This window comes from Stenella coeruleoalba (genome assembly GCF_951394435.1).
Source record: "Stenella coeruleoalba genome assembly, chromosome: 2".
Taxonomy (NCBI): domain Eukaryota; kingdom Metazoa; phylum Chordata; class Mammalia; order Artiodactyla; family Delphinidae; genus Stenella; species Stenella coeruleoalba.
Window position 1 is genome coordinate 131181964 of NC_137147.1, and position 24705 is coordinate 131206668.

At 51.9% G+C, this 24705-nt stretch overlaps 1 protein-coding gene across 8 annotated transcripts in view; it reads left to right on the top strand.

Annotated features, from left to right (window-relative positions):
* Positions 1 to 24705, top strand: part of TMEM266 (transmembrane protein 266) — a 144474-nt gene that overhangs the window by 75087 nt on the left and 44682 nt on the right. For 7 of the 8 annotated variants that reach the window (XM_079912993.1, XM_079912996.1, XM_079912997.1 and 4 more), the window contains 4 exons: positions 2113 to 2186; positions 19757 to 19813; positions 21231 to 21369; positions 23199 to 23314. In XM_079912993.1, the coding sequence (XP_079769119.1) occupies positions 2113 to 2186; positions 19757 to 19813; positions 21231 to 21369; positions 23199 to 23314 (386 nt within the window). The remainder of the gene's footprint in view (positions 1 to 2112; positions 2187 to 19756; positions 19814 to 21230; positions 21370 to 23198; positions 23315 to 24705) is intronic. The other variant, XM_079912999.1, reaches the window with a different exon arrangement.

The following is a 24705-nucleotide window of genomic DNA, read 5'->3' on the forward strand; positions in this document are numbered from 1 at the left end:
CCCTGTTTGGTGCACCAGCAGGGGGCCAAGGGTCTTGACTCTTGGCTTTGGCTAAGTGAGTGGTTTCTGGTAGAGCTCCTGGCTCCCCAGAGGTCCCCCAGTCAGAAGACGGCTCATTCAAGTGCAAATGAAAAAAAGAAATGAAATTGTTGACCCCACCCCCACCCCAGAGATTTCCTTTCCTGCCATTGGCCAACTTCCAGGACTGTAGATCTGGCCACCCCCGGACCCATTCAGTCATCTTAGACTTGTATTCTCCAATGCCCCCAGACCCTTTACCGGAGTCTCTGTATTCAGGGTCCGTCCTCTTCAGGGTTCCAAGTCCTATTAGCCTTCCCCACTCTCTGAGAGAGGATGGCGGGGAGTGCAGAACTGCTTTTGTCTGATAAGCCTCGTTGGCTTTTGTACAGCTGGTGGCCCCTTGGTTCCAATCAAAGTATCTTCCAGCAGAAAGTGACTAGCACTGATTTTACAGTCAACCTGTCTTCAATTAAACCATGTTGTATACTTTCCCTCCTACTCATTGGTATGTCTGCTTTTTATGAGGTCTGACCGTAACAGAGTCATTCTTTCCTGGGTTATACTTGGGGCTCCTGGCCGCTCAGGCATTGAGTAGAACTGAGAACACGGCCGACACTGGAATTTTGCTTAAAACTAAGCATCCAGGAGATTGATTTTGGTGGGAGATCCACTAGCAGCTCATAAAAGGCATCTTAAATTCCATAAAATGCACAATCAGAGATTTATTGCTCTTCTAAAGCAAACCATAAAAAAAGGCACAGGAATTCATTTGAGAAATAATGGGGAGAGATTTTATGCTTCCAGAATCATCTGGAGGTCTCTTCAGAGTCACACAGGCCTCAGCCTCCCGGTTCCCACTCGTATTCATGTGACCCAGGACGGAAAGAATCCACAGTGTGGCAGGACTTGCCTTCTGAGGCTCGTATTGGTCCAAAGCCAGGAACCCCAAAGTCTCCCACTTGGAACCTGTCTTTGAAGCCTCCTTCCCCCAGGACATGCTCCAGGGCCTTGTTTCCACCCACCCCCAGGGCTTGCCGATGTCAGAGCTTTGGGGGAGGCTGTGGGTTCCTCTCTTTCGGCCAGCCCACCCCACTGATAGCTCTGGGCATCTTTCCTTGTCCCCCAGGGGATCTGAGCTGCGTGCTGACCAGAGGGAAGTGTGCTCCCAGCTGCATTCCTGCACCTTGTTTTAGTCCTGCCCCACTGTCCGGGGATGTTCTACCAGTATCTCTTTTAGGCTGGTCCTCTGAGGGGGCATCCCCTCCCACCCGCTCTCCATCGGAGCCCACCTGACCTTGTCCTGGGCCCCAGCACCCTACTTTTGGCCTTACTCCCTGATAAACTACGCTCCGCTACAGCTCAGAGGCTGGTCACGGCCCCTGTATTGTGAAAGGGCCTGCCAGAGGTGCTGCCTTAATGCCAAGGATTGCCTGGTGGAAGGGGGGGTGGGAGCTTTCAGTGGCCGATAGCTCTCCCCGCTCATACTCTGGTGTCCGGAGGCGTGGCAGCCCCCAGCTGCTCGCTCTGCCACTTTCGGGAGGCTGACACCCTGCCCCACCACTGGTGTCCTCTCCAGTCCCGGCTCCTGCCTTCTCCCCCAGAAGACCCTGGCTGACGCCGCCGTCTCAGCCACTCAGAATTTTCAGAATGAGAAGAGTAAGCTTGCCTGAAGCCCCACTCACAGTGCACAGTGCTTTGGGGGTGAATTGTGGGGATTTCTGGAAGCTCATCTTGATCTGACCGAAGCTGCCCACCCAGGTCTGAGGTGTCTTCCTGCTCCCTCTGGAAGGCTCCCCTGGAAGGCTTCTTTCTGGGCGCAAAGCCCACGGCGGCTGATGGGACGGAGCTGGAGCTCTGAGAGGCAGCCCGTTGGATGGAGGGAAGAACAGCATCACTGGCCCACCAGCCTCCCACCACCTCCATCACAGACACCCCTTAAAGCTGCCTGGTGTTCTCTGGCCCGAATGCATCCAGTTCTAAATACTCATGCTCCGGGCTCCTGGAGGCCTGCCTCCGCGCTGTGAGGGCCCCTCTACAGTTGCACCTAATTCCTTGCTCCTAAAATTGGCCCCTGTTATTGTGCTTCTGCAGTTTCCAGTGCATTCCAGTTTGCTGGCGTGATACACTGGATCAGTCTGGTCATTCTCTCAGTGTTCTTCTCAGAGGTAGGTCGAGACTTGGGCCCCGTGACCATCTCTTTAGGGCGACTCCTGGCCCGGGGAGACCAAGCTTTATTCTCTAAACACTTTCTAATGACAGACCCTCTGCCAGACCTTGAGGCTGCAAAGAGGGAGACACGATGCAGGGAGCTGAGTTCTGTGCTGGGCCTCAGCGGGTGACCCAGACGGTGAGCAGGTGTCGTCCAGGTGAGGGTAGATGGTGACATCTGTGAAGGTGAGACTGAGTGAGACATAGTTGAAGGAGAGCAAATAGTTTGTGTGACCGGTAAGGAGAAGGCGGAGGCCGGGCTGAAGCCCAGGGGGCTGGAGGTGGGGAGACTGATTAGGACGCTGTGGCCATGGTCCTGGGTACATAGGTGACTTGCCCCTCGGGGCCGAGGCCCAGGGGGCAGAGAGGGCGGAGTCACAGGGCTGGGCAGTGGACTGGACCCAGTACTTCAGTGGGTACACGGTCTGGCTAGACTGAGCTGTGCCCCCTCTGTGGGAGCAAAGGGGCACGTGTCTGGGATGAGGGAGCATGGGTGCCCTTCGCCGTTGCTAGAGCCAGCTGATGAAGCCCGAGTCCGTATCTCTATGTGTGAGGTAAGAGGGAAAAAGCACCTGGAAGCTCGTGGACCCTGGGTTTTGGTGGGAGCTGATAGCCCTGAGTGGGTCTGAAATGTGTGGGAACAGTTCCCCCACCTTGACATGGGGGTGAGTGACGCGTCCTCTGAGCAGCTCCCAGCCTCTCACAGTGACCCCCTGGCCTGTGTTTCAGGGGCATTGACTTGGGGCTGCTCCCGGCAGGGTCTTCAGGGGAAGCCGAGAAGACTGGGCTTCATCCTATGTGCGGTGGCGGGTCTTTGAAGGACTGGAGAGTTTTGTGTGGAAATCCTGTTCCTCCTAACAGAAGACGGGCCCAAGTCAGCTGGCCACTGGCCCACTCCCTGTGTGTGCCCTCGGCCCCACGACCACAGGTCCAAATTAGCCCATGCAGAGCCCCAGTGGGGCCTTTCATCATGGTCAGCAACCGTGGGCGGAAAGAAAGGAATACGGTACAGAGCCTGCTGGGGTGGCATGTATGCCTGCACGTGTGCGCGTGCACACACACACACACACACACACACACACATACACACACGCACGCAGCTTACACCAGCAAGGGTCTCAGAGGCAGAGGGGGCTCTGAGTCCCAGAGCCCAGCGGGGCCTTGAAGGAGGAAGGATGCTCCGGGAGAGCAATGCTGTGGGTGGAGGTACGGAGGAAAAGTTTTTTGTACTGTGATCAGGGAGCCCAAGGAGTTAGGCACCCCAGGGTCCTGGGCCGGCTCTGACCCCATCTAATGGCACGCACTTTCTCTCTCAGACTCAGGGGAGGCCTGCGCCTCAGGCCTTGAATCCAGAATCCTGAGTCTGGGTGTGGGGTGTGGTGGGGCTGGTCAGCAGGCATTCCAAGCATGGAACATTCTTTCCCAGGCCTCGGCTCCCGCAGCCCACGGGGTTGGCAGGCGAGGACTCCGACACTGCCCTTCCTGGGAAGCGTCCCTAACAGCTCGCCGAGGTCATTGCCCTGGAGGCGCCTCAGACCCCCGAATAGTGCCTGCTCCCCAGCCTGCTGCCCCTTGGAGGGTCCTGCCCTCCTGGCCCCCTTTGTCTCCGCTCACTGGGATTCCCTCCCATGCACACATGGGCTGTGGCCAGATGTTTCCTTGATGCAAACCTTGGAAAATGTGCCATGTGTCTGTGACCGCCAACAAAAATGTTTAATCGGTTGCTGCGGTTCTTCCGTCTATCCCTCTGCTTTCGTTTTATTGGCTCTGCAGAATTTATCACCCAGTGTTAATTTGGCATTCCCTTCCTGTCACTGCCGAAGACGAGCCACCTGAAACAGACAAGCGACAGTGCAGAGGAATGGTGGCCTCAGATCCCCCCCTTCGCCCCCCGCCCCATGCCACGGAAGGGTCTGGGCTTCCCACAGGCTCAGCAGGGAGAGCTGGGGGCTGGCGGAGGATGACTGTGACCTTGGACCTGGTTAGAGATGGTGAGGGTGGGGGTGGAGCTGTAAGGTGGGAGTAACAGAGGAGTAACGGGGTAACAGGAGTAACAGAGGGGTAACAGAGGAGTAACAGAGAGGTAATAGAGGCGTAACAGGAAAGTAACCAGGGAGACCTGCCTCCCCCAGTACACCCAGCCCAGCGTGAGCAGAGGGGCTGGTACCCAGTGATCTCGTGAGGAGGCAGCCCAGCTAGCAAGCCGGGGTTTCCACGGACCTCCCAGGAGAACCTAGCATCCGAAGAGGTTAGAACAGTCCCATAGAGGCCCCCTCCCCCTGCTCCCCGGAGGGCTGGAAATGTGGAAAGGTGTCTGTGCTTCTCACAATGACTGGGACACAATGACTGGGGCACGGTGACTCCCTCTTTCTAGTGGGAAGGGCCAGGGCAGCCAAACATCCCTCAGCCACAGAGCAGGCCCTGCGTTATTTGCCTGCTGAAAATGCCAGCAGTGTCCCTTTAAAACCACATGGACGAGGACGGCAGCCCAGGGTCACACAGCCAGTTCCCACCAAAAGCGGCCCAAGGCTCTGGACTCTTCGTCTGGTCCGTCACCACTGCATCCTCCCCATGGCCCTAGTGCCGGCAGGTGGGGAGCAGACCAAGTATCTGGGGGAAGGGCCTGGACCAGCAACTGAGAAAGAAAAAGCCCAGCCCTGGAATACCTCTGACTACAAACCCAGCACAACTGGCAGGCCGCCTCACCTAGGGAGAAGCGAATGCCACCCCTTCGGGGCTGGCCTTTCTTCCTCTGGGAAATGGCTGCAGGCCAAGGGTGGGGGTCAGTCCGAGCCAGATGACTTAACATGGGTGTGGTGTCACAGGCAAATTCCAAGAAAGTCCAACCCAAAGGACTCCTGATGCCAGGCAGCCTTTCACCTTGTGCTGAGCGATATTCCACCCCTTGTCCCAACTGAGCTTTAGGACAGCCCCTGAATTGGGCGGGACACTTTGTGAGTTAGGAAACTGAGGCCTATAGGAGGAGCAGAAACCGGCCAGGCCTGCAGGTGGGACAGATACAGGCCTCGGGGTGGGTGTGCAGTGGGCCAGCCCATCCTTGCCCATCTCAGAGCTCTGCGGGCGGCTCCAGGGAAGATGCCCCGGAGGACAGAGCTAGGTCCACAGAAGAGAAGTGCAGGGCTGGTTTGGCGACATCTATTCAAATAGGCCGAGCTATTCACCAGTGAGGCAGGTGAGAGCAGGCGCCCCGCACCCAGTCAGGCTGTGTGGGTGCCCTACAGGGGCCTGAGGTGACAATGGGTGCCTGGGAGGCTTCTGGGTCCTGCCATGCTAGGTCAGGCAGGGTCATCCCACTTCCGTGGGGCCCTGCAGCACCGAGATGGGGCAGAGCCTTCGGAATCCAGATGGAGAATTATGCTAACGGTGTTTCCAAAGTGCCCCCCTGCCCTTGTCTGAGACCAGGCCCAGCAGCCACTTGCCACCAGGGAGGCCAGCAACTTCTCTTCCTGAGACTGCATGAGGCCTTGGGGCCCGGCCAGGCTGGGCTACCCTGCAGCAGGGCCTTAGTACAGGTCATGGGGTGTCGGCCCCATCCGCTAATTGGGGTGGAGATGCAGAGAGGCCCTGCTCTTCCTGGGAGAGGAGAAAGCCAACCCACAGCCGGCCTTCTAGACAGGAGCCTCAAGGCAGCGGCTGCAGCTGCTGCGTCCTCTTCCTCGTCCTCCTCCTGTTTATTATTATTAGGATTCAGTTGAGGTGACATTTACATAACAAAACATTTTAAAGGTTCAGTGGCCTTTAGCACACACACAGTGTTGTGTGACCATCACCCCTTCCTAGTTCCAAAGCATTTTCATCACCCCCAAAGGAGACTCTGTCCCCATTAAGTGGCCACTCCCCCATCCCCCCTTTTCCCCAGCCACTGCCAACCACTAACCTGCTTTCTGTTTCTATGAACTTAACTCTTCTGCATATTTCATATAACTGGAATTGTATGATGTATGACTTTTTTTTTTTTTTTTTTTTGGTGGTACGCGGGCCTCTCACCGCTGTGGCCTCTCCCGTTGCGGAGCACAGGCTCCGGACGCGCAGGCTCAGCGGCCACGGCTCACGGGCCCAGCCGCTCCACGGCATGTGGGATCCTCCCAGACCGGGGCACGAACCCGCGTCCCCTGCATCGGCAGGCGGACTCTCAACCGCTGCACCACCAGGGAAGCCCGATGTATGACCTTTTGTTTCTGGCCCTTTCATGCAGCACAGTTTCAAGTTCATCCACGTTGTAGCGTGCATCAGCGCCTTGTTCCTTTTGATGTCTCGATACTATTCCATTGTATGGATAGACCACATTTTGTGTATCCACCTGTCAGTTGATCAAGGTTTCCTTTAACATCAGCTGTTAGGGCCACCTCGTTCTCCCCGGCACTGTCTCTTAAAGTTGTCGTCGGCTGCGCTGGGTCTCGAGGGAGTCTGGCCTGCTGGGTTACCTGTGCTGTGTGCCAAGCGAGGGCCGTTGCCAAACTAAAGTGAGTCAGGACCTCCCTCATCTGTGCACATCAGCAGCCACCCCAAGATTCTGGATCTGTGGGGGGTCCCTCTCCTGCCTGCTCCCTCCTCCCAGGGGGGCCCTGGTGAGCCTCAGTCATCAGATGGAAGGCAAGAGGGTTGTGCTTCTCTTTTTTTTAATTTATTTTTTATTTTATGTTGGAGTATAGTTGATTAACAATGTTGTGGTAGTTTCAGGTGTACCGCAAAGTGATTCAGGTATACATATACATGTATCTATTCTTTTTCAAATTCTTTTACCATTTAGGTTGTTACATAATATTGAGCAGAGTTCCCCGTGCTATACAGTAGGTCCTTGTTGGTTATCCATTTTAAGCATAGCAGTGTGTACATGTCAATCCCAAACTCCCTAACTGTCCCTTCCCCCCGGTAACCATAAATTCCGTTCTCTAAGTCTGTGAGTCTGTTTCTGTTTTGTAAATAAGTTCACTTGTATCATATAAGCAATATCATATGATATTTCTCTTTCTCTATCTCACTTACTTTACTCAGTATGACAATTTCTAGGTCCATCCATGTTGCTGCAAAATGGCATTATTTCATTCTTTTTAACGGCCGAGTAATAGTCCATTGTATATATGTACCACATCTTCTTTATCCATTCATCTGTTGATGGAATTTAGGTTGCTTCCATGTCTTGGCTATTGTAAACAGTGCTGCAAAGAACTTTGTGGTGCTCTATCCTTTCAGACCGTGTTTTTCTCCAGATATATATCCAGTAGTGGGATTGCTGGGTCATATGGCAACTCTATTTTTAGTTTTTTAAGGAACCTCCATACTGTTCTCCATAGTGGCTGTATCAATTTACATTCCCACCAACAGTGCAAGAGGGTTCCCTTTTCTCCACACCCTCGCCAGCATTTATTGTTTGTAGATGTTTTGATGATGGCCATTCTGACTGGGGTGAGGTGATACCCCATTGTAGTTTTGATTTGAATTTCTCTAATGATTAGTGATGTTGAGCATCCTTTCATGTGTTTGTTGGCAATCTTTGGAGAAATGTCTATTTAGGTCTTCTGCCCATTTTTGAATTGGGTTGTTTGTTTTCTTGATATTGAGCTGCATGAGCTGCTTGTAAATTTTGGAGATGAATCCTTTGTAAGACGGTGAACTTAATCGATGAATGTTTTGTGTGTTCTGACTGCTCCACCCACCAGCTGTTCCCCAGTCTCTCTCCCTTCCCTCAGCCTCTCTATTCACTGAGACACAGTATTGAAATCAGGCCAGTTAATAACTCTGTAACGGCCTCTAAGTGTTCAAGTGAAAAGAAGAGTCACACATCTCTCACTTTAAATCAAAAGCTAGAAATGGTGAAGCTTAGTGAGGAAGGCATGTCAGAAGCAGAGACAGGCCAGAAACTAGTCCTCCTGCATGAAACAGTTATCCAAGTTGCGAATACAAAGGAAACTTTCTTGAAGGAAATTAAAAGTGAACACACGAAGGCTGAGAAAGGGAAATAGCTTTACTGCTGCTATGGAGAAAGTTGTAGTGGTCTGGATAGAAGATCAAACCAGCCACAACATTCCCTTAAGTCAAAGCCTACTCCAAAGCAAGGCCCTAATTCTGTGAAGGCTGAGAGAGGCGAGGAAGCTGCAGAAGAAAAGTTGGAAGCTAGCAGAGTTTGGTTCATGAGGTTGATGGAAAGACGCCATCTCCATTACGTAAAAATACCTGGTGAAGCAGCAAGTACTGATGCAGAAGCGGCAGCGAGTTATCCACAAGATCTAGTTAAGATCATGAATGAAGGTGGCTACGCTAAACAAAGGACTTTCAATGTAGACGAAACAGGCTTCTACCGGAAGAAGATGCCATCTAGAACTTTCATAGCAAGAGAGGAAAAGTCAGTGCTGGCTTCAAAGCTTCAAAGGACAGGCTGACTCTCTTGTTAGGGACTTAGGCAGCTGGTGACTTTAAGCTGAAGCCAATCCTCATTTACCATTCTGGAAATCCTAGGGCCCTTAAGAATCATGCTAAGTCTGCTCTACCTGTGCTGTAAAATGGAACAACAAAGCCTGGATGCCAGCACATCTCTTTACAGTATGGTTTACTGAATATTTTAAGGCCACTGTTGATACCTACTTTCTTTCCACATATTACTGCTCACTGGCAATGTGCCTGGTCACCCAGGAGCTCTGATGGAGATGTACAAAGAGATTCATGTTGTTTTCATGCCTGCTAACATCTATTCTGCAGCCCATGGATCAAGGAGTAATTTTGACTTTTTGGTCTTATTCTTTGAGAAATACATTTTGTAAGGCTCTAGCTGCTACAGATAGTGATTCCTCTGATGGATTTGGGCAAAATAAATTGAAAACCTTCTGGAAAGGATTCACTACTCTGGATGCCATTGGGAACATGCATGATTCATGGGAAGAAGTCAAAATAGCAGCATTAACGGGAGTTTGGAAGAGGTTGACGCCAGCCCTCATGGATGACTTTGAGGGGTTCAAGACTTCAGTGGAAGAAATAACTGCAGATGTGGTAGAAGTAGCAAGAGAGCTAGACTTAGAAGTGGAGCCTGAAGATGTGACTGAATTACTGCAGTCTCATGATGAAACTTTAATAGGTGAGGAGTTGCTTCTTATGGGTGGGCAAAGAAAGTGGTTTCCTGAGATGGAATCTACTGCTGGTGAAGATTGCCGAAACGACCACAAAGGATTTAGAATATTGCATAAACTTAGTTGATGAAGCAGCAGCAGGGTTTGAGAGGATTGACTCCAATTTTGAAAGAAGTTCTACTATGGTAAAATGCAATCAGACAGCATTGCCTGCCGCAGAGGAATCATTCATGAAAGGAAGAGTCAATCCAAGCAGCGAACTTCTTGTTATCTTATTTTAAGAAATCACCACAGTCACCCAACCTTCAGCAAACACCGCCCTGATCAGTCAGCAGCCATCAACATCGAGGCAAGATCCTCCACAGCGAAAAGATTACAGCTTGCTCAAGACTCAGATGGTTAGCATTTTTTAGCAATAAGTATGTTTTAACCAAGGTATGTACGTTATTTCTTTAGACATGATGCTATTGCACACTTAATAGACTACAGTGTAGTGTAAACATAACTTTTATATGCACTGGAAATCAAAAAATTCCTGACTTGCTTTATTGCAATATTCACTTTTAAAAATATATTTTTAATTTATTGAAGTATAGTTGATTTACAGTGTTTTGTTAATTTCTGCTATACAGCAAAGTGATTCAGTTATACATGTATATACTTTTTAATATTCTTTTCCATTATGGTTTATCATAGGAATTTTTTTTTTTTTTCGGTTCGCGGGCCTCTCACTGTTGTGACCTCTCCCGTTGCGGAGCGCAGGCTCCGGACGCACAGGCTCAGCGGCCATGGCTCACGGGCCCAGCCGCTCCGCGGCATGTGGGATCTTCCCGGACCGGGGCACGAACCCGTGTCCCCTGCATCGGCAGGCGGACTCCCAACCACTGCGCCACCAGGGAAGCCCCAATCATAGGATTTTTTAAAATAAATTTATTTATTTACTTGTCTATTTTTGGCTGTGTTGGGTCTTCGTTGCTGTGCGTGGGCTTTCTCTAGTTGCGGCGAGCGGGGGCTACTCTTCGTTGTGGTGCACGGGCTTCTCGTTGCAGTGGCTTCTCTTGTTGTGGAGCACAGGCTCTAGGCACGTGGGCTCTGTAGTTGTGGCCCACGGGCTCTGGAGCACAGGCTCAGTAGTTGTGGTGCACGGGCTTAGTTGCTCTGCGGCATGTGGGATCTTCCCAGACCAGGGCTCGAACCCGTATCCCCTGCATTGGCAGGCGGATTCTCAACCACTGCACCACCAGGGAAGTCCCCTATCATAGGATATTGAATATAGTTCCCTGTGCTATACAATAGGGCCTTGTTGTTAATCCATCCTATATATAATAGTTTGCATCTGCTAATCCCAATCTCCCAATCCTTCCCTCCCCACCCATCTCCCCCTTGGCAACCACAAGTCTGTTCTCTATGTCTGTGAATCTGTTTCTGTTTCCTAGATATGTTCATTTGTGTTGTATTTTAGATTCCACATATAAGTGATATCATATGGTATTAGTCCTTCTCTTTCTGACTTCGCTTAGTATGATAATCTCTAGGTCCATCCATGTTGCTGAAAATGGCATTATTTCATTCTTTTTTATGGCCGAGTAATATTCCACTGTGTACATGTACCACATCTTCTTCATCCATTCACCTGTTGATGGACATTTAGGTTGCTTCCATGTCTTGGCTGTTGTGAATAGTGCGGCTATGAACATAGGGGTGCATGTGTCTTTTCGCATTATAGTTTTGTCTGGATACATGCCCAGGAGTGGGATTGCTTGATCATATGGCAACTCTATTTTTAGTTTTCTGAGGAGCTACCATACTCAATATTCGCTTTATTGAGGTGGTCTGGAACTGAACCTGCAATATCTCCAAGGTGTGCCTGTATAGTCTTCTGTCTCCCCCATCACCTGGCGTAGGGCTGGGCATCTGACACCCACCAATGAAGGCATGAATAAATTAAACATGTGAGAAATTCTTTTTCAAAATCTTGTTTTCATTTCTTCATTTGCCATGACCTTGACAGTGATCTTAGGGAGCATGAAAGTTGGATATAGAGATGAATTTTCTAAACAAGTTGGAATGTACTGCTTTGGACAATGTCAAGCTCACCGCTGGTGGAAGTCTGCAAGCTCAGGCTAGATGACCAGCTCATTGGGCTACCAGACAAGGGATGAAAAATCATTGGAAGGTGGTTGGGCCATGCAACGTAACCTTTAAGGTCCTCCCTCCAGCTCTGAGATTCTAGAAATAATCCCAGGTCCAGAACATTCCACTTAACACCACATTCTCAGCAACAACTGATCCGTGCAAGTGGGGAGAGCTGGGCTAATACTTCTACCTCCTGGAGGAGGGACCTAGTAGGGAAGAAGCACATTCTCAGTGACCCTTGGCCTCAGACACAGACCAAGACCTCATGCCGGGCTGTCAGGGTGACATTCAGAAGGAGCTGAGAGGCCACCACACGGACAACCCAAAGTTTGGGTCCCTGGTGACTCCTCTGGATAAGCACAAGGTTCCGTCTCATCACCCTGATGTATAACAATAATCCTCATGTTTACAAAGATAATTCCGCCCATTGTAGAAAATACAGACAAGACAAAACGAGAAAAAACAAATCGCCCACAGACAACCACTATTCACTTGGTTTATGTCGACAGTGACCAAGTCACTGGACATTCTCATCACCCACAGACAAGCACTATTAACTTGGTTTACGTCGACAGTGACCAAGTCACTGGACATTCTCATCACCCACAGACAACCACTATTAACTTGGTTTACGTCAACAGTGACCAAGTCACTGGACATTCTCATCGCCCACAGACAAGTACTATTAACTTGGCTTACGCCCAGTGAGCCTTTTTCAATGCGCAAGTGTGTACGTACACACTTTTTCCTTAAGAAAAACGGGGTTATAGTGGACTTGATATTCTGGAACGCACTTTTTGTCTGTGAATATTTTGTAAATGTCTTTTCATGTACATACTTTTACAACCACATGCTTGGGATTCTACCTAGTGTTTTGTTTTTTTTTAATTAGCAAATAGTTGAAACACATCAAAAACATAGTGAACCATTTAATGCACACGTGTGTTCCCACCATCCAGCTTTGTCAAATCCTAACATTTTGGCAATCCCCTGCCATACAGTGGCTGCAGCCATTGTATGATGTCCCCAGATTAACCCTCATCTTGGACTTGTGGGATTTCTCCCCGTTTTCTGCTGTTATAAACAGCAACAGCCCTGCAGACTCACTCCATCTCAGCGTGACTCAGTTTGGGTTTAAGAGCAGTGACCCTTGAGCCCGTGTGACGCCACCCCCTGCTCCTCTCCTGCCCAGAGTCCTCTCTTCCGCCCTCGCCTCGCACCACTTCTGGCTGTTTCTGGCTGTCGTGGCGTGTCCTCCCACCCAGGCGGCAGTTCATTCATGTGGGCCAGTGGCATAGAGGGAAAGCCAGGCCCAGGCTCTGAGCCTCCTGGTTCAGTCTCCTGCCAGCTGTCTGGCCCTGGGGAGGTCACTTAGCTTGTCTGAGCATCAGCCTTCCTCGTCTGTAAGAGGAGGTTAAAAATATCCATCTTAGAGGGATTTTGTGAGAAACGAAATAATGTGTATAAAGTCCCTCTATTAGTCTAGGTTTTCCAGAGAAACAAAACCAACAAATATAACCTAGATGTGTATATTTATGTAATAAGAGAGATTTACAACTTCTTGGTTCACGTGGTGATGGAGGTCAAGAAATGCCCCAGATCTGTAGGGGGCAAAAGCTGGAGGCCCAGGAGAGCTGATGATGCGCATCTCAGTGCACATCGGAATCTGCAGTGTTGCAATTCAAAGACAGTCAAGCAGAGAGAGCAAATCCTTCCTCCCTCTGCCTTTTGGTTTTATCAGGTGGATTGGATAGGATGAGGCCCGTTCACGTTGGGGAGGGCAATCAGCTTTTACTCATTCTTCCAGTTCAAATGCTAATCTCATCCGAAACACCCTCCCAGACACACCCCAAATGAGGTCTGGCCAGATATCTGGGCACCCTGCGACCCAGCCAAGTTGACACGTAAAATTAACCTCCTAGCTCCTAATACAGAGCCTGGCACAGAGGAAGGACTTGATAAATGGAAGCTCTTGTTAATTTATTCATTCAGCCCACATTTTTGAGTGACTCCTTGCCAGGTGCTGTAGGTGGTACTGGGCGTGAGGATTCTGCCCTGATCATCAAGATGCAGGCCCAGCTCAGGTGTTTGCGGTCTACTGGGAAGCCGCCAAGGGGACGTGTGTAATGAGAGAACCGGAAATGGAGCTTAAGTCTCCTGCTGCAGTCAGTAGGAGACCTCAGAGGGAAAGCAGGTTGCTTGCGGATGTGTGAGGTGCTAGGTGCACGGTGGGGATAGAGGACCTTCTGGCAGCAGTCACAGAGCAGACAAGGGACAGCGTGAGCGACCACAGCATGCCTGGTTGTTGACTACAGCAGGGAATGGTGAGAGATGTCCTGGGGACCAGGCCAGGTCATGAAATGCCCTCCATGTCTTGCTCAGGAGTGGGGGTCTTGTTTTGAAGGCAGTGGGGAGGAGGCTCCAGGCAAGAGAAGCGGGTGATGAAGTTGGACTTTTAGAGAAATCCCTCTGGCAGCTGGTAAGCAGCAGCGGTCGGAGGTGGGGGGAGACTGGAATTTGGAGACTATTTAGGAGGTGCCATTTAGCTGTAAGAGGTTAAAGGTTTGACCCAGAGCAGTGGAGGTGGGACGGAGGAAGGGACAAGCTGGACAGAGTTGAAGGAGCTAAACTCTGCAGGACTTGGGGACCGGCCATCCTGGGGGAGGGGGCACATGCGAGCGAGAGTGAGGGTGAGCATGACTTCCGGGGGAGGCTGGCCTCCTAAGAGGGGGTGGGGATGCCCTGTGCTAAGCCTGGGAACTGCTGCAGGAGGAGGTCTCAGCTGGAGTCGTGGACTGGGTGGGGCTTCAGGGTGTCAGGTGCGAGTTGAAGCCAAGGGTGCAATTGTCCGGGGATAAGGGAGCGTGAGAGGAGAAGAAATGGAGCCCCAGGAAACAATTCTGGGATGGAAAGCTGACTGAGAAAGTGGAGCCAGGGAGGTGGGAGGAGAACCCAGAGGGTGTGGGATCCCGGAAACAAAAGGAGGCCTTCTGGAACAAGGAAGCCGGCAGCACACCTGAAGCTGCTGAGGGGTCATTGGTAACCAGAGGCGATCAGTTTTCCTGGAATGTTGGGTGCTGGCATCAGACTGCAGTGGGTTTAGTGGAGGCATCTCTTCAGAAACTTGGGAGAACGTGGGGTCAGTGAGAGATGTTACAGGGTGGAGGAAGTGGAGATGTTCCTATGCCCAGAGGGAGTTCTGGGACAAACCTTGCACATCACGTGGGTTCCAGTTTCTCTCTTCGTCACCCAAGCCTAGCACGGTGCCCCCTGCACAGTGAGCACACAGCCAGGGCATGTCAGTGCTTAATTCACTGCCGTTTGGTCATGTTGTCACCACCGTGCTCTACCCCGTGGGTCTTGAACCCATTCTTTTAAGGTAGCTGGGAACCTCCTGCCAAAATGAACCCAGCATGGCGGGAGACAGTGCAGCCAGTGTGCCTGGGAGCCCAGGTCCCTGGAGATATCAGCTGCTGCCTCTCGGAAGGGGGTCATCTTTAGACCCCTAGGGAGGAGGCAGTCTCCATTCACCATCCTCTTCCGCACAGATTTGGAAGACTTGAGGGTGAAGGAGGGAAGGGGTGGCTGCTGGCTCTACTCCTGTTTTATCAACGCCTAACCCCAGGGGGCACCCTTGTGCTGCCTGCAATCACCCCTCAACCTGTGCATGTCATCCAGCAAACCTTTCTTTTGCAAACCAGTTCAAGACTGCTTTTAGCCCCCACAAACGTTCCTCACATTTCCTAAGTTCTCCTTGTAGCTGGATCCCGGACTCCATGTCTTCCTTTTGCTTCTCTAGTTTAACCGGGGGCTTGCAGAGGAGGGAGCCTGTAGCCGTCTTGGCAGCAAAAACTTGCCCAAAGGTACATCTGCTTCTTGAGGAAGTACCAGGGGTCAGCCCCCAGCGGCCTGCTGCCCATCGTGTGTCTTCCTCGGCCAGGCTGTTCCCCTAAGCCGTGCAGCACTCCGCTCCCCAACGCCACCGGCTGCAGCCTTCCAGGGGCACAAGCTCAGGGCGAGATGTGTGCTGCTCCGTTTTCCCCGGCTGGCGGGCCCGGCTTTGGGGATGGCTCTGCAGGGAGCAAGGGTGCCAGCCCCCACTCTGCTCAGCAGGCAGTGAGCCAGGGGATCTCCCTCTGCTTGGGGAAGGGGTGCCTTTGAAAAATTTGCTCAAAGGCGTCTGATAGACGAGCAGGTGTTTCTGCCTGCATCTCCCAGGGTTCCTAAACCCTAGGAAACTCATCAGGCCTCATCCCAGGGAAAGAGGCCGATTCCCCTAAGGGGAGGGGCTCAGGCCTCAGGCGGCAGGAGGCCAGGAGTCCTTGCTGCCACCTGAGCGAGGCAGGGCCTGGAGCAGATGCAGAGGGTCAGGACTTCCCATCCTCCCCTCGTGCTGCCTGAAGCCTGAGCCCCTTCCCTTGGGAGAAATGAGGGGAGTCCCTCCTGAGAGCGGGGCTTGCCGAGGGAAAAGATGAGGCCTCTGGGGTGGGAAGGAAGAGGGGCCTGGGGACCAGAAGGTTTACTTGCCCCTCTCAGCCTCAGTTTGTGCATCTGTAAAATGGCACGAGAGCTTGGATTATAGTAAATAATAGATGGTGCCATCCTGGAGATTTTGCCAAGACTCTGGCCTATCTTGATTGTCAGAGCATCCTCATCTCTGGAAGGTGAGACTGGAATGAAGGAGGCTGAAAGCCCTTAGTCCCAGGTGGGACAGAGGCAGCTGGAGCTGAGGGTCCAGGTCCCTCAGTCCCACCCCCCTCAAAGCCCTTTGCAAATCTTAGGCGCAGGATTTCAAGGCCGCGGGCCCTGGGGTGGGGGTGGGTGATAAAAATAACCCCTCCTTAGTGTCCTCCTGCAGTTCTGTTAACAAAGCTCTTTCCAACGGAGCTTTGTAGCAGCTGGCTAGCTGAGGCAGGCAGCACGGGGTCACTAGTTCTGCCTTCCTGCAGGCTGACTGAGGGCTTCGGCCGATGTCCCATGGTTAGTAAGGGATAGTCAGAGCCCAAAAGGGGGACCTGACCTTTGACTCCTGATCTAACTCTCTTTCTCCTTCTTGCATCTGGGCATGTGGTCTCCCTGGGTTTACCCAGGGCATTGTCACCTTACACATCCCTGCCATTCTGTTGGGTACTCCAGGGGAGTTTGTTTAAAAAAAGGCATATTTCTGGGCCCTGCACCCAGAGATCCTGACATCCTGGATCTTCATGAGAGCCCAGGAATCTCCATTTTAAACAAAATCCCCAGATGTTGCTAAAGCAGGGGGTCCTTGCCTGCACATGGAGACACACAGGCCAACAATGGGTTAGTCAGTCTGGGTGAGACCCGTGCTGGGGGCCGTGACGCGGCAGGGCAGCATGGCCAGGTCCCTACCTCCACGGACAGCAAAGGATGCTGCAGGGGAAAAACCCCTGGGTGGAGTGTTTCAGAGCTGGGTTCTCATTCCACCTTTGACCCTGACTCGGAACAGCCAGTTCCAGGCCATTTCCCATCTACAGCGGGAGGCTGGCCCAGGAGCTGTTTCCCAAGCCATCTCCACAGCTGCCTTTTGGCTGTTCTGTTTCCATGGGCTGGGCTAGGAAGGAAAGTCTCCCTCACAGGGTGGGTCCCCTGTGGATGGGCCAGCAAGGAGGGAAGGCAAATAGGTGGCCAGTACTCCCGCTGTTCCACTTGCCTACCTGGTACCACCTTGACCCATAAGCCCACGCAACCTCCATCCCTTCCTAGAGCACAGAGGCCCCGCCGGTGCTGTCTGCCGTCTGCTCCTCCCCTCTCTGGGGTTCCTGGCTGAGTTTCAGCCTGGCCAGCTCCCTTCCTCATACCCACACTGACTTTTTAGTAAATGCTGCTTTGTTTATAAAGCAGGATGATTCCTTTTAAATGAGGTAACCTAGAGGAGTCAAATTCATAGAGATGGAAAGTAGATGGTGGTTGCCAGGGGCTGTGAGAAGGGGGAGTTGATGGTTAATGGGCACAGAGTTTCAGTTTGCGGTGATGAAAAAGTTCTGGAGGTGGTTGGTTGTGATAATTGCACAACAGCGTGAACGTGCGTAATGCCGCGGTTCACTTTTAGAAATGGTTCAAATGGTATAATTCATGCTTGTATATTTGACCACAATTTCCAAAGACGAAGCAATAGCAGGGCGGGGAGAAGCGGGTATCACATCCGGACCAGGCCCTGTTCCTCTCTGTGCTAGCCTGGACTTTTTGCTGTGGGAGCCCCAGAATTGGGATTTTGAGGTGGATGTGGCTGGTGTATCATTTCAGAGGAGACAAATACTGAGTTTCAAAGTCAGCACAGTTCGAGGGAGTGAACAGCAGCAAAAGAAACTAGGACAGTATCTGGCGTTCTTATGCAGCTTGAGTACACTACAGAGTCAGACACCTCTGGGTCCAAAGGCCGACTCACCTCCCAATGCCTGAGTGACCTTGGGCAGCTTCCTTAACCTCTCTGAGCTTCAGCTTCCCCTTCAGTAAAATGAGAATCATGTGTGAGGAGGGTTGGCCCAGGCTCTGCAACCTACTGATATGTACCAGATGGCAAATGTTAGTCTCATAATGAATTGGAAGATTTGTATCTTCTAACTCATCTCTCTAGCAGAAGGGGAAACTGAGGCCCAGAGAGGTTATTTGACTTGCCGAAGGCCACACAACCAGCCGATTACTGAGCTGTGACCTCAAGATATTGGACTCCAACCCAGATCTCTCTGCACCCACTCGCAGCTGTGGTGCAGTTAAGCGAGAGATTGGGAAGCCACGTGGAATGGGCATCAGGCTGCCACATGTCCCTGTGTGTTATCAAACATGGTGACAGAGCTGGCCGCCACCAGCATCCCTCCTTCTCATCTCTTCAGAATAGTCCTTTATGGGGAAGAGGTAAATTTTAGCAGCCAAGCCTTTTTGTGGCTTAAGTGTGGGTAGAGATCCCTAGGCTTTCTACAGCTTTGCCACATTCAGATGGCTGGCCTTGTACTATAGGCATGTGGGAGCAGGGACCTCACCTGGTGTGAATTACTGTGAACTTCTCATCTTGGTTCAAGGAAGGGCCTACGACAATTGTACCAGGGTCCTATGAGACCAGCTTTTAAGTATCTTCTTTGGAGAAAGATGTACTCTTGGTGAGGAAACCGCTACAGAAGGCGGAGGCATTGGAGTGAGTTCCTGAGGGCTTTAAGGAATCAGACATGCATGCATTTGTTCATTCATTCACAACTTGTAATCACTCAGTGTCACTCTATGCCAGGGATTAGGGGTAAAGGAGAGAAATCAGACAGTGTCTCCTGAGCCTGAATTGGGGGATCAGGCAGATAGTCACCACAGAGTAAGATCAAGTCCAAGGGAGGGAGGGTGGTGATTGATGGTCCAAGGCCTATAGGAACACCCAGGAAAGAGGCACCGAGCCTGGGAGGGTAGAAAAGCTTCATGAAGGTGACATTTGAGCCGTGGCCAGAAGGAGAAGCCCTTTCCAAGAAGAGGAAGGGGAAAAGGCCCTGCTGGTTAGCACACAGGCCAAGATGCTCTAACAAGAAAACCAAAAACACATGGACTTAATTAAACAAGGTGGGGTCAGCAGTTAAGGCTTACGTGGTGGCTTGGAGCTGGTGGGGGCCCAGCATGCTTGTTGCCAGCCCTCCCTAACTGAAGACACCTCCCCACCACACCTACACGCCCACATTCTAGTCTTTGGGAAGAGGGAAATAGGAGGAGGAGCCTAATCCCTTAAAGGTCGCAACCAGGAGGTGGTACACAGAGCTTCTCTCCTTATAAGCCATTGGCCAGAACTTGGTCACATGGCCACTACAGATGCAAGGAAGGCTGGGAAATGTAGTCTTTATCTGGGTGGCCATGCTGAAATTCCAATTATTGTATAAGGAGAGAAGAGAGATTGGGGGTGGGGGGGAAGTCAATGGGGGAGTCAAAGCCACGTGCAAAGACAAGGCAAAGGAGAAAGAGCTTGCATGTTTGTTGATTTGCAAGTGGTTTGTGACATGACAGGAGTGCAACAAATGACTGGAGAAGGAGGCAGGGTCCTGCGTATCATTCCAAGGATTCAGAGTGTATGTGTATGTAATGGGAGCATTGAAGGTGCTTAGCCAGGGGCTGGCACAGGCGGTGACGCAGACCTGAGCTAGGGCACTCAAAGTGGGGGTGGAGAGAGCGCGTGGGCTGAGAAACACTTAGGGGATGGTGAAGATTTCTCCCATTATTGAACAGGAAGCAGAGCCCTTGATTCCGAGCTCTGGAATCCTCTCCGCCGGGAGGAGGGGGGAGGGAGAACAATAACCATAACCTCTTTTCTCACTTCCTCTCAGACTGTTCTTCGGATAGTGGTGCTCGGGATCTGGGATTACATTGAAAACAAAATAGAGGTAAAGACCAATGTCCATCTGCACCCCCCAAGCCAACCATCCTGGAAGCCAGGAAATGTCACTGTCCCATCCATCCCAGGGTGGGAGCCATCAACAAAGGCCATCTCCTTCCCACACTGGACACAGGAGTCTGTTCAGCTGTGCCTTTGGGTGGGTGGGGAGGGGGGTGAACTGAGAAAGTTTCCAGCAAAGGAATGGTCTAAAAAATCTCCTTGACTTTCTGCAAAATTTAACAAGTTATTCTTTTTTTTTTTTAACATCTTTATTGGAGTATAATTGCTTTACAATGGTGTGTTAGTTTCTGCTTTATAACAAAGTGAATCAGCTACACATATACATATATCCCCGTATCCCCTCCCTCTTGTGTCTCCCTCCCACCCTCCCTATCCCACCCCTCTAGGTGGTCACGAGCCACGGAGCTGATCTCCCTGTGCTATGCAGCTGCTTCCCACTAGCTATCGGTTTTACATTTGGTGGTGTCTATATGTCCATGCCATAAAAAGTTATTCTTGAATCATTTTGGAAATCTTTTGAAATGTGTTCTAAAACAAATCCACTCTAAAATGGCCCCATGATCAGAGAGCTGAGTGGGGGAACCATAAAAGTGTTTCTCAGCCTGGGTTTCTGCAGAGCAAACCGGTTGCTTTGTTTTGTATAAAAGCAGGTGGCGTGTGGTGGGTGGAGATGAGGTGCGGGGGAGGCTGGCTGACCTCCAGAGTTTGGTGTGCACAGGACAAGGCAAGGCTGTCAGGGTCTGCTGCCCACTCCTTCCTCACCACCCCATTCCTCACCACACACACTTTTTAGCCTCTTTGGGCCAAATGCTGGGAGCAGACATAGGGGCCTGGCCTGTGGAAGTCTCAGACCAGGCCAGGCTGTAACAGGCAGATGGAAGGTCAAGGCCCAGAGCTGAAGCGCAGGCTGGGTCCCCTTCTCTCCGAGCTTTGCCTCCATGCAGGGTTAGAGACTCAGCACCAGATGCAGATGAGATGTGGGCTCTAGGCTGTTGCTTCCCAGGGGTAAGGGGCTTGCCTTCAGCCTCCACTGCCAGTGAGGGATTCAGTGAGGCCAGCGCAGGAAACCTGCGACATGGGATGCAAACCCCACCCCGAGAAGGGACAAGATGCTGGAGACGTATGCTTGCAAAAGAAGCTTGGAACAGCCCAAGGCCGTCCGAACCAAGGCTGGCGATGGGCTGAGGTCACTTGGAGGAGAGAGAGTGCTCAGGGGCACATCTGGGGTGGGAGGTCCCTAAAGACTAAGGAGGGTCACGAGAGGCAGCCAGGGATGGGGGTGAACTTCTGAGGGGGGTGCAGGGGATCACTGGCCAGCACCAGCTGCTTTGCGTGACCTGGTCTCTGGTTCCAGGACATTCAGGAAGTTGGCCCAGGGCACTGAAATCCACCTCCTCTCACAGGTGTTTGATGGGGCTGTGATCATCCTGTCCTTGGCCCCGATGGTGGCGTCCACTGTGGCTAATGGGCCCAGGAGCCCCTGGGATGCCATCAGCCTCATCATCATGCTCCGGATCTGGCGGGTGAAGAGGGTCATCGATGGTGAGTGGCCCGAAAGGGGTGCGTTCGAGGCAGGAAGGATGGTCTCTGGGGTCTCTCATCCCCTTATCGGGGTACCCTCTCCCTGGTCCCCAGCCCCATGTCCCATCCTGTGAACACTGTGGGGTTTGACATCTTGCCAGGGAGCCCCTAATCCAGAGTCCTCATCAAACTGAGCTGTGATCAGGTCCAGCTTTGTAAGGCCCACGCAGGAAAGGCACTGGGAGATCATCTAGTCCATTCCTCTCATTTCACACATGGGGAAACTGAAGCCAAGAGGGATGAGGGTCACACAGGAAACCAGCTCTGAGTCAGGAGGGAAGCCCAGGACCCCTGACGCCCACCAGTGTTCCCTTAGCTGTTCAGCTTCCCCCATCTGCACAGGCTCTGCTCTTGGCTCTGTCCCTGAGGGGCTGCCACTGGCTGGGAGCTCATGGGGCCCCGTAATCCAGAGTCCAGGCTCTCTCTCTGGGTCTCAATGTATGTCTTTTATAAGTAGGATCCACTGTGAGTAAGAGAGACTCAGAATAGCAGTGACTAAAACAAAACAGAAGCTTATTTCTCCCACATGAAAGCCTGGGCCAGTAAGGTAGGCAGTCCAGGGCCAATAAGGAGCTTCTGAAGTCATGATTCCAGGTTCCTCTTGTATTGTTGCTTTGCTGCACATAGCCTACTTTCCAAAGTCACCCTCACGGTTCAAGATGGCTGCTTCAGTGCCTGCCATCACATCCTCATTTCAGCCAATAGGAAGAAGGAAGGGAGGAAGAAGATAAAGAAGCAAAAGGAAAGCCCCAGCTGCCTTTTCTTTTTACACATCTTTATTGAGATATAGTTCACACACCGTAAAACACACATTTAAAGTACACAATTGGATGCTTTTTAGTATATTCATAGAATTGAGCAAACATCACCAAAATCTAAGTTTGGAGCATTCTTATCACTTCAAAAAGAAACCCATACCCATTAATTAGCAGTCACTCCCCATTCCCCTCCAGCTTTAAGCAACCACTAATCTACTTTCTGTCTGAATAGATTTGCCTCTTCTGGACATTTCATATAAGTGGAATCATTTATGTGGTCTGTTGTGTTTGGCATCTTTCACTTGTTGTAGTACGCATCAGTACTTTATTCCTTTTTATTGTCAAATAGTATTCTATTGTATAGATATACCACATTTTATTTATCCATTTGTCAGTTGATGGACATTTAGTCTCTTTCCACTTTGGGCTGCTGTGGACACTCATGTACAAGTTTTTGTATGGACATATGTTTTCATTTCTCTTAGGTTCCTGGGTATGGAATTACTGGGCCATATGGTCACTCCTTGTTGAATATTTTGAAGAACTCCTGTTTTCCAGAGCAGCGACCCCATTTTTCATTCCCACCAGCAATGTGGGAGGGTTCTAATATTTGCAGTTCCTCCTCAACTCCAGGTGCCTTTTAAGGAAGGCTTCTGGAAGCCGCTGCACAACACCTGCACTTGCATCCCGTCATGCAGGATGTAGTCTCATGGCTTCTCACAGCTGCAAAGGAGACTGGAAAATACAGTCCTCATACCAGGCAGCTGTGCACACAGCCAAAATTAAGGGTTCTTCTATCACTATGGAAAAGGAAAAAAAAAAAAACGGTATCTTAGTCGTGATGGGTTAGGGTTCTAGCCCTCTTATAGTTTCTGGGTGCTGTTGGGTACCTGACACCACCGCCCCCGCCCCAGTTCTTCCAGGAACCACACCTGGGCCTGAGCCTGCTGCTGGCTGGATGCTGGGACCAGCCCCTCCCCCACCAAGCCCTGCCGCTGCCAAGCTGTTCACGGGGCTGTCTCTGTTTTCCAGCCTACGTCCTGCCTGTGAAGGTGGAGATGGAGATGGTCATCCAGCAGTACGAGAAGGCCAAGGTCATCCAGGACGAGCAGCTGGAGAGACTGACGCAGATCTGTCAGGAGCAAGGGGTAACGCGTGGCCACTCTCAGTTCTGCCCAGTTCCGTCCAGGGCTGAGGACCCTAGTGGTTTCTAAAGTCCCCTAGGGTGCCAGAGCTGCAGGTGCCCTGCGGTTAGCGACCTCCTCCAGCCCCTTCACAGACACATGGGAACCTGAGGCCCAGAGTGGGGAGACGCGTCTCTAAGGTCACTCATGCCCAGCCCAGCCCAGCCAGGCCCGGACTCTGCCCTGGCTCTAAGGCCAGGCTTCTTTTCATCTCTCCGTGGTGACCAGTCAGCTCTCCAACCTGAACTGGCTGAGTCGTCCCCTCAGTTATCAGGGTCTTCTGGGCACGGCGGTCTCTGAAGCAGGGCTCGGATTCTGTGTACAGAGGTTGCTGGGCACCGCTGTGGGCCAGTTGCCACCCAGGACCCCCAGACACACTAGAGAGGCTTCAGCAGTCGCCCTCTGCCCTCTAGGAACCCTGGCAAAGACTCAGAGACAGGGACGGGCCCTCCAAGGCTGTGCTGGGCAGAGCCAGGGGGACAGGCAACCGGGGCTCGGAGAGGGTCTGTCTGGGAATCCAGAGGCTTCTCTCAAGGTCCAGCCCCCCAGTCCTCTGCTCCCTCCTCCAGGACTTCAACCAAGTCACACACTTCTTTGCCCTCAGTTCTTTCCTCCCTAAGATGAGGGGACCGCTCCCATGTGAGTGGGACAGACAGCCCCTTCTATAGGAGTTTAGGGGAGGGGACTGGGGTGCTCAGGAGGTCGGAGGACAGCAGGGCCCTGCAGCAAGGCTGCAAAGCGCTGTAGAAACATAGCCTCAAGTGCAGGGAATGTTCTGGTAGCAGCCGTGCAGGGTGGGAATGCCACAGAGCGACGAGCTTGCAAGGTGGTGGGAACGTGTGTGGGAGGATGGGCCCCAGCCCCGAAGCCCTCGCTGTCAGCCTCCAAGGGTCCTGGGCACTCACTGCCGCGGGCCGTGCTTGTTCGCACCCGGAGCTGCTTCTCCCACTAAGCTGGATGCTCCCCTAGGGCAGGCTTCGTCCAACTCGTGTTTGTCCCCAGCCCAGCACCCGCTACGTGTGGGTCTCCTGGCTCCCCAGCCCCAGGCTCTCGTGGCTGGAGGAGGCGCTGGAGCGGGTGGGGAGTGTGTGGAATTACCCCACAGGAACACGCAGGCCACGTCTTCCAAGTCATCCCCTTGGAATGTCTGTCCGGGGACATTTATCTCTTTATCTACTTGGGGAACACCACGGCCTTTCACTTCAGCACAAAACGCTTATGAGTGACAAGAGGGGCCATCAGGGGACACAGTCCCCAGGGGCACATTGTCCATGGGGTCCCGGGAGTGGGGCCGTCTAGGCTGGGAAGAAGTGCTAGGCTGGGAAGAAGAATGATGCTCCGGTCCCGAAGCAGTT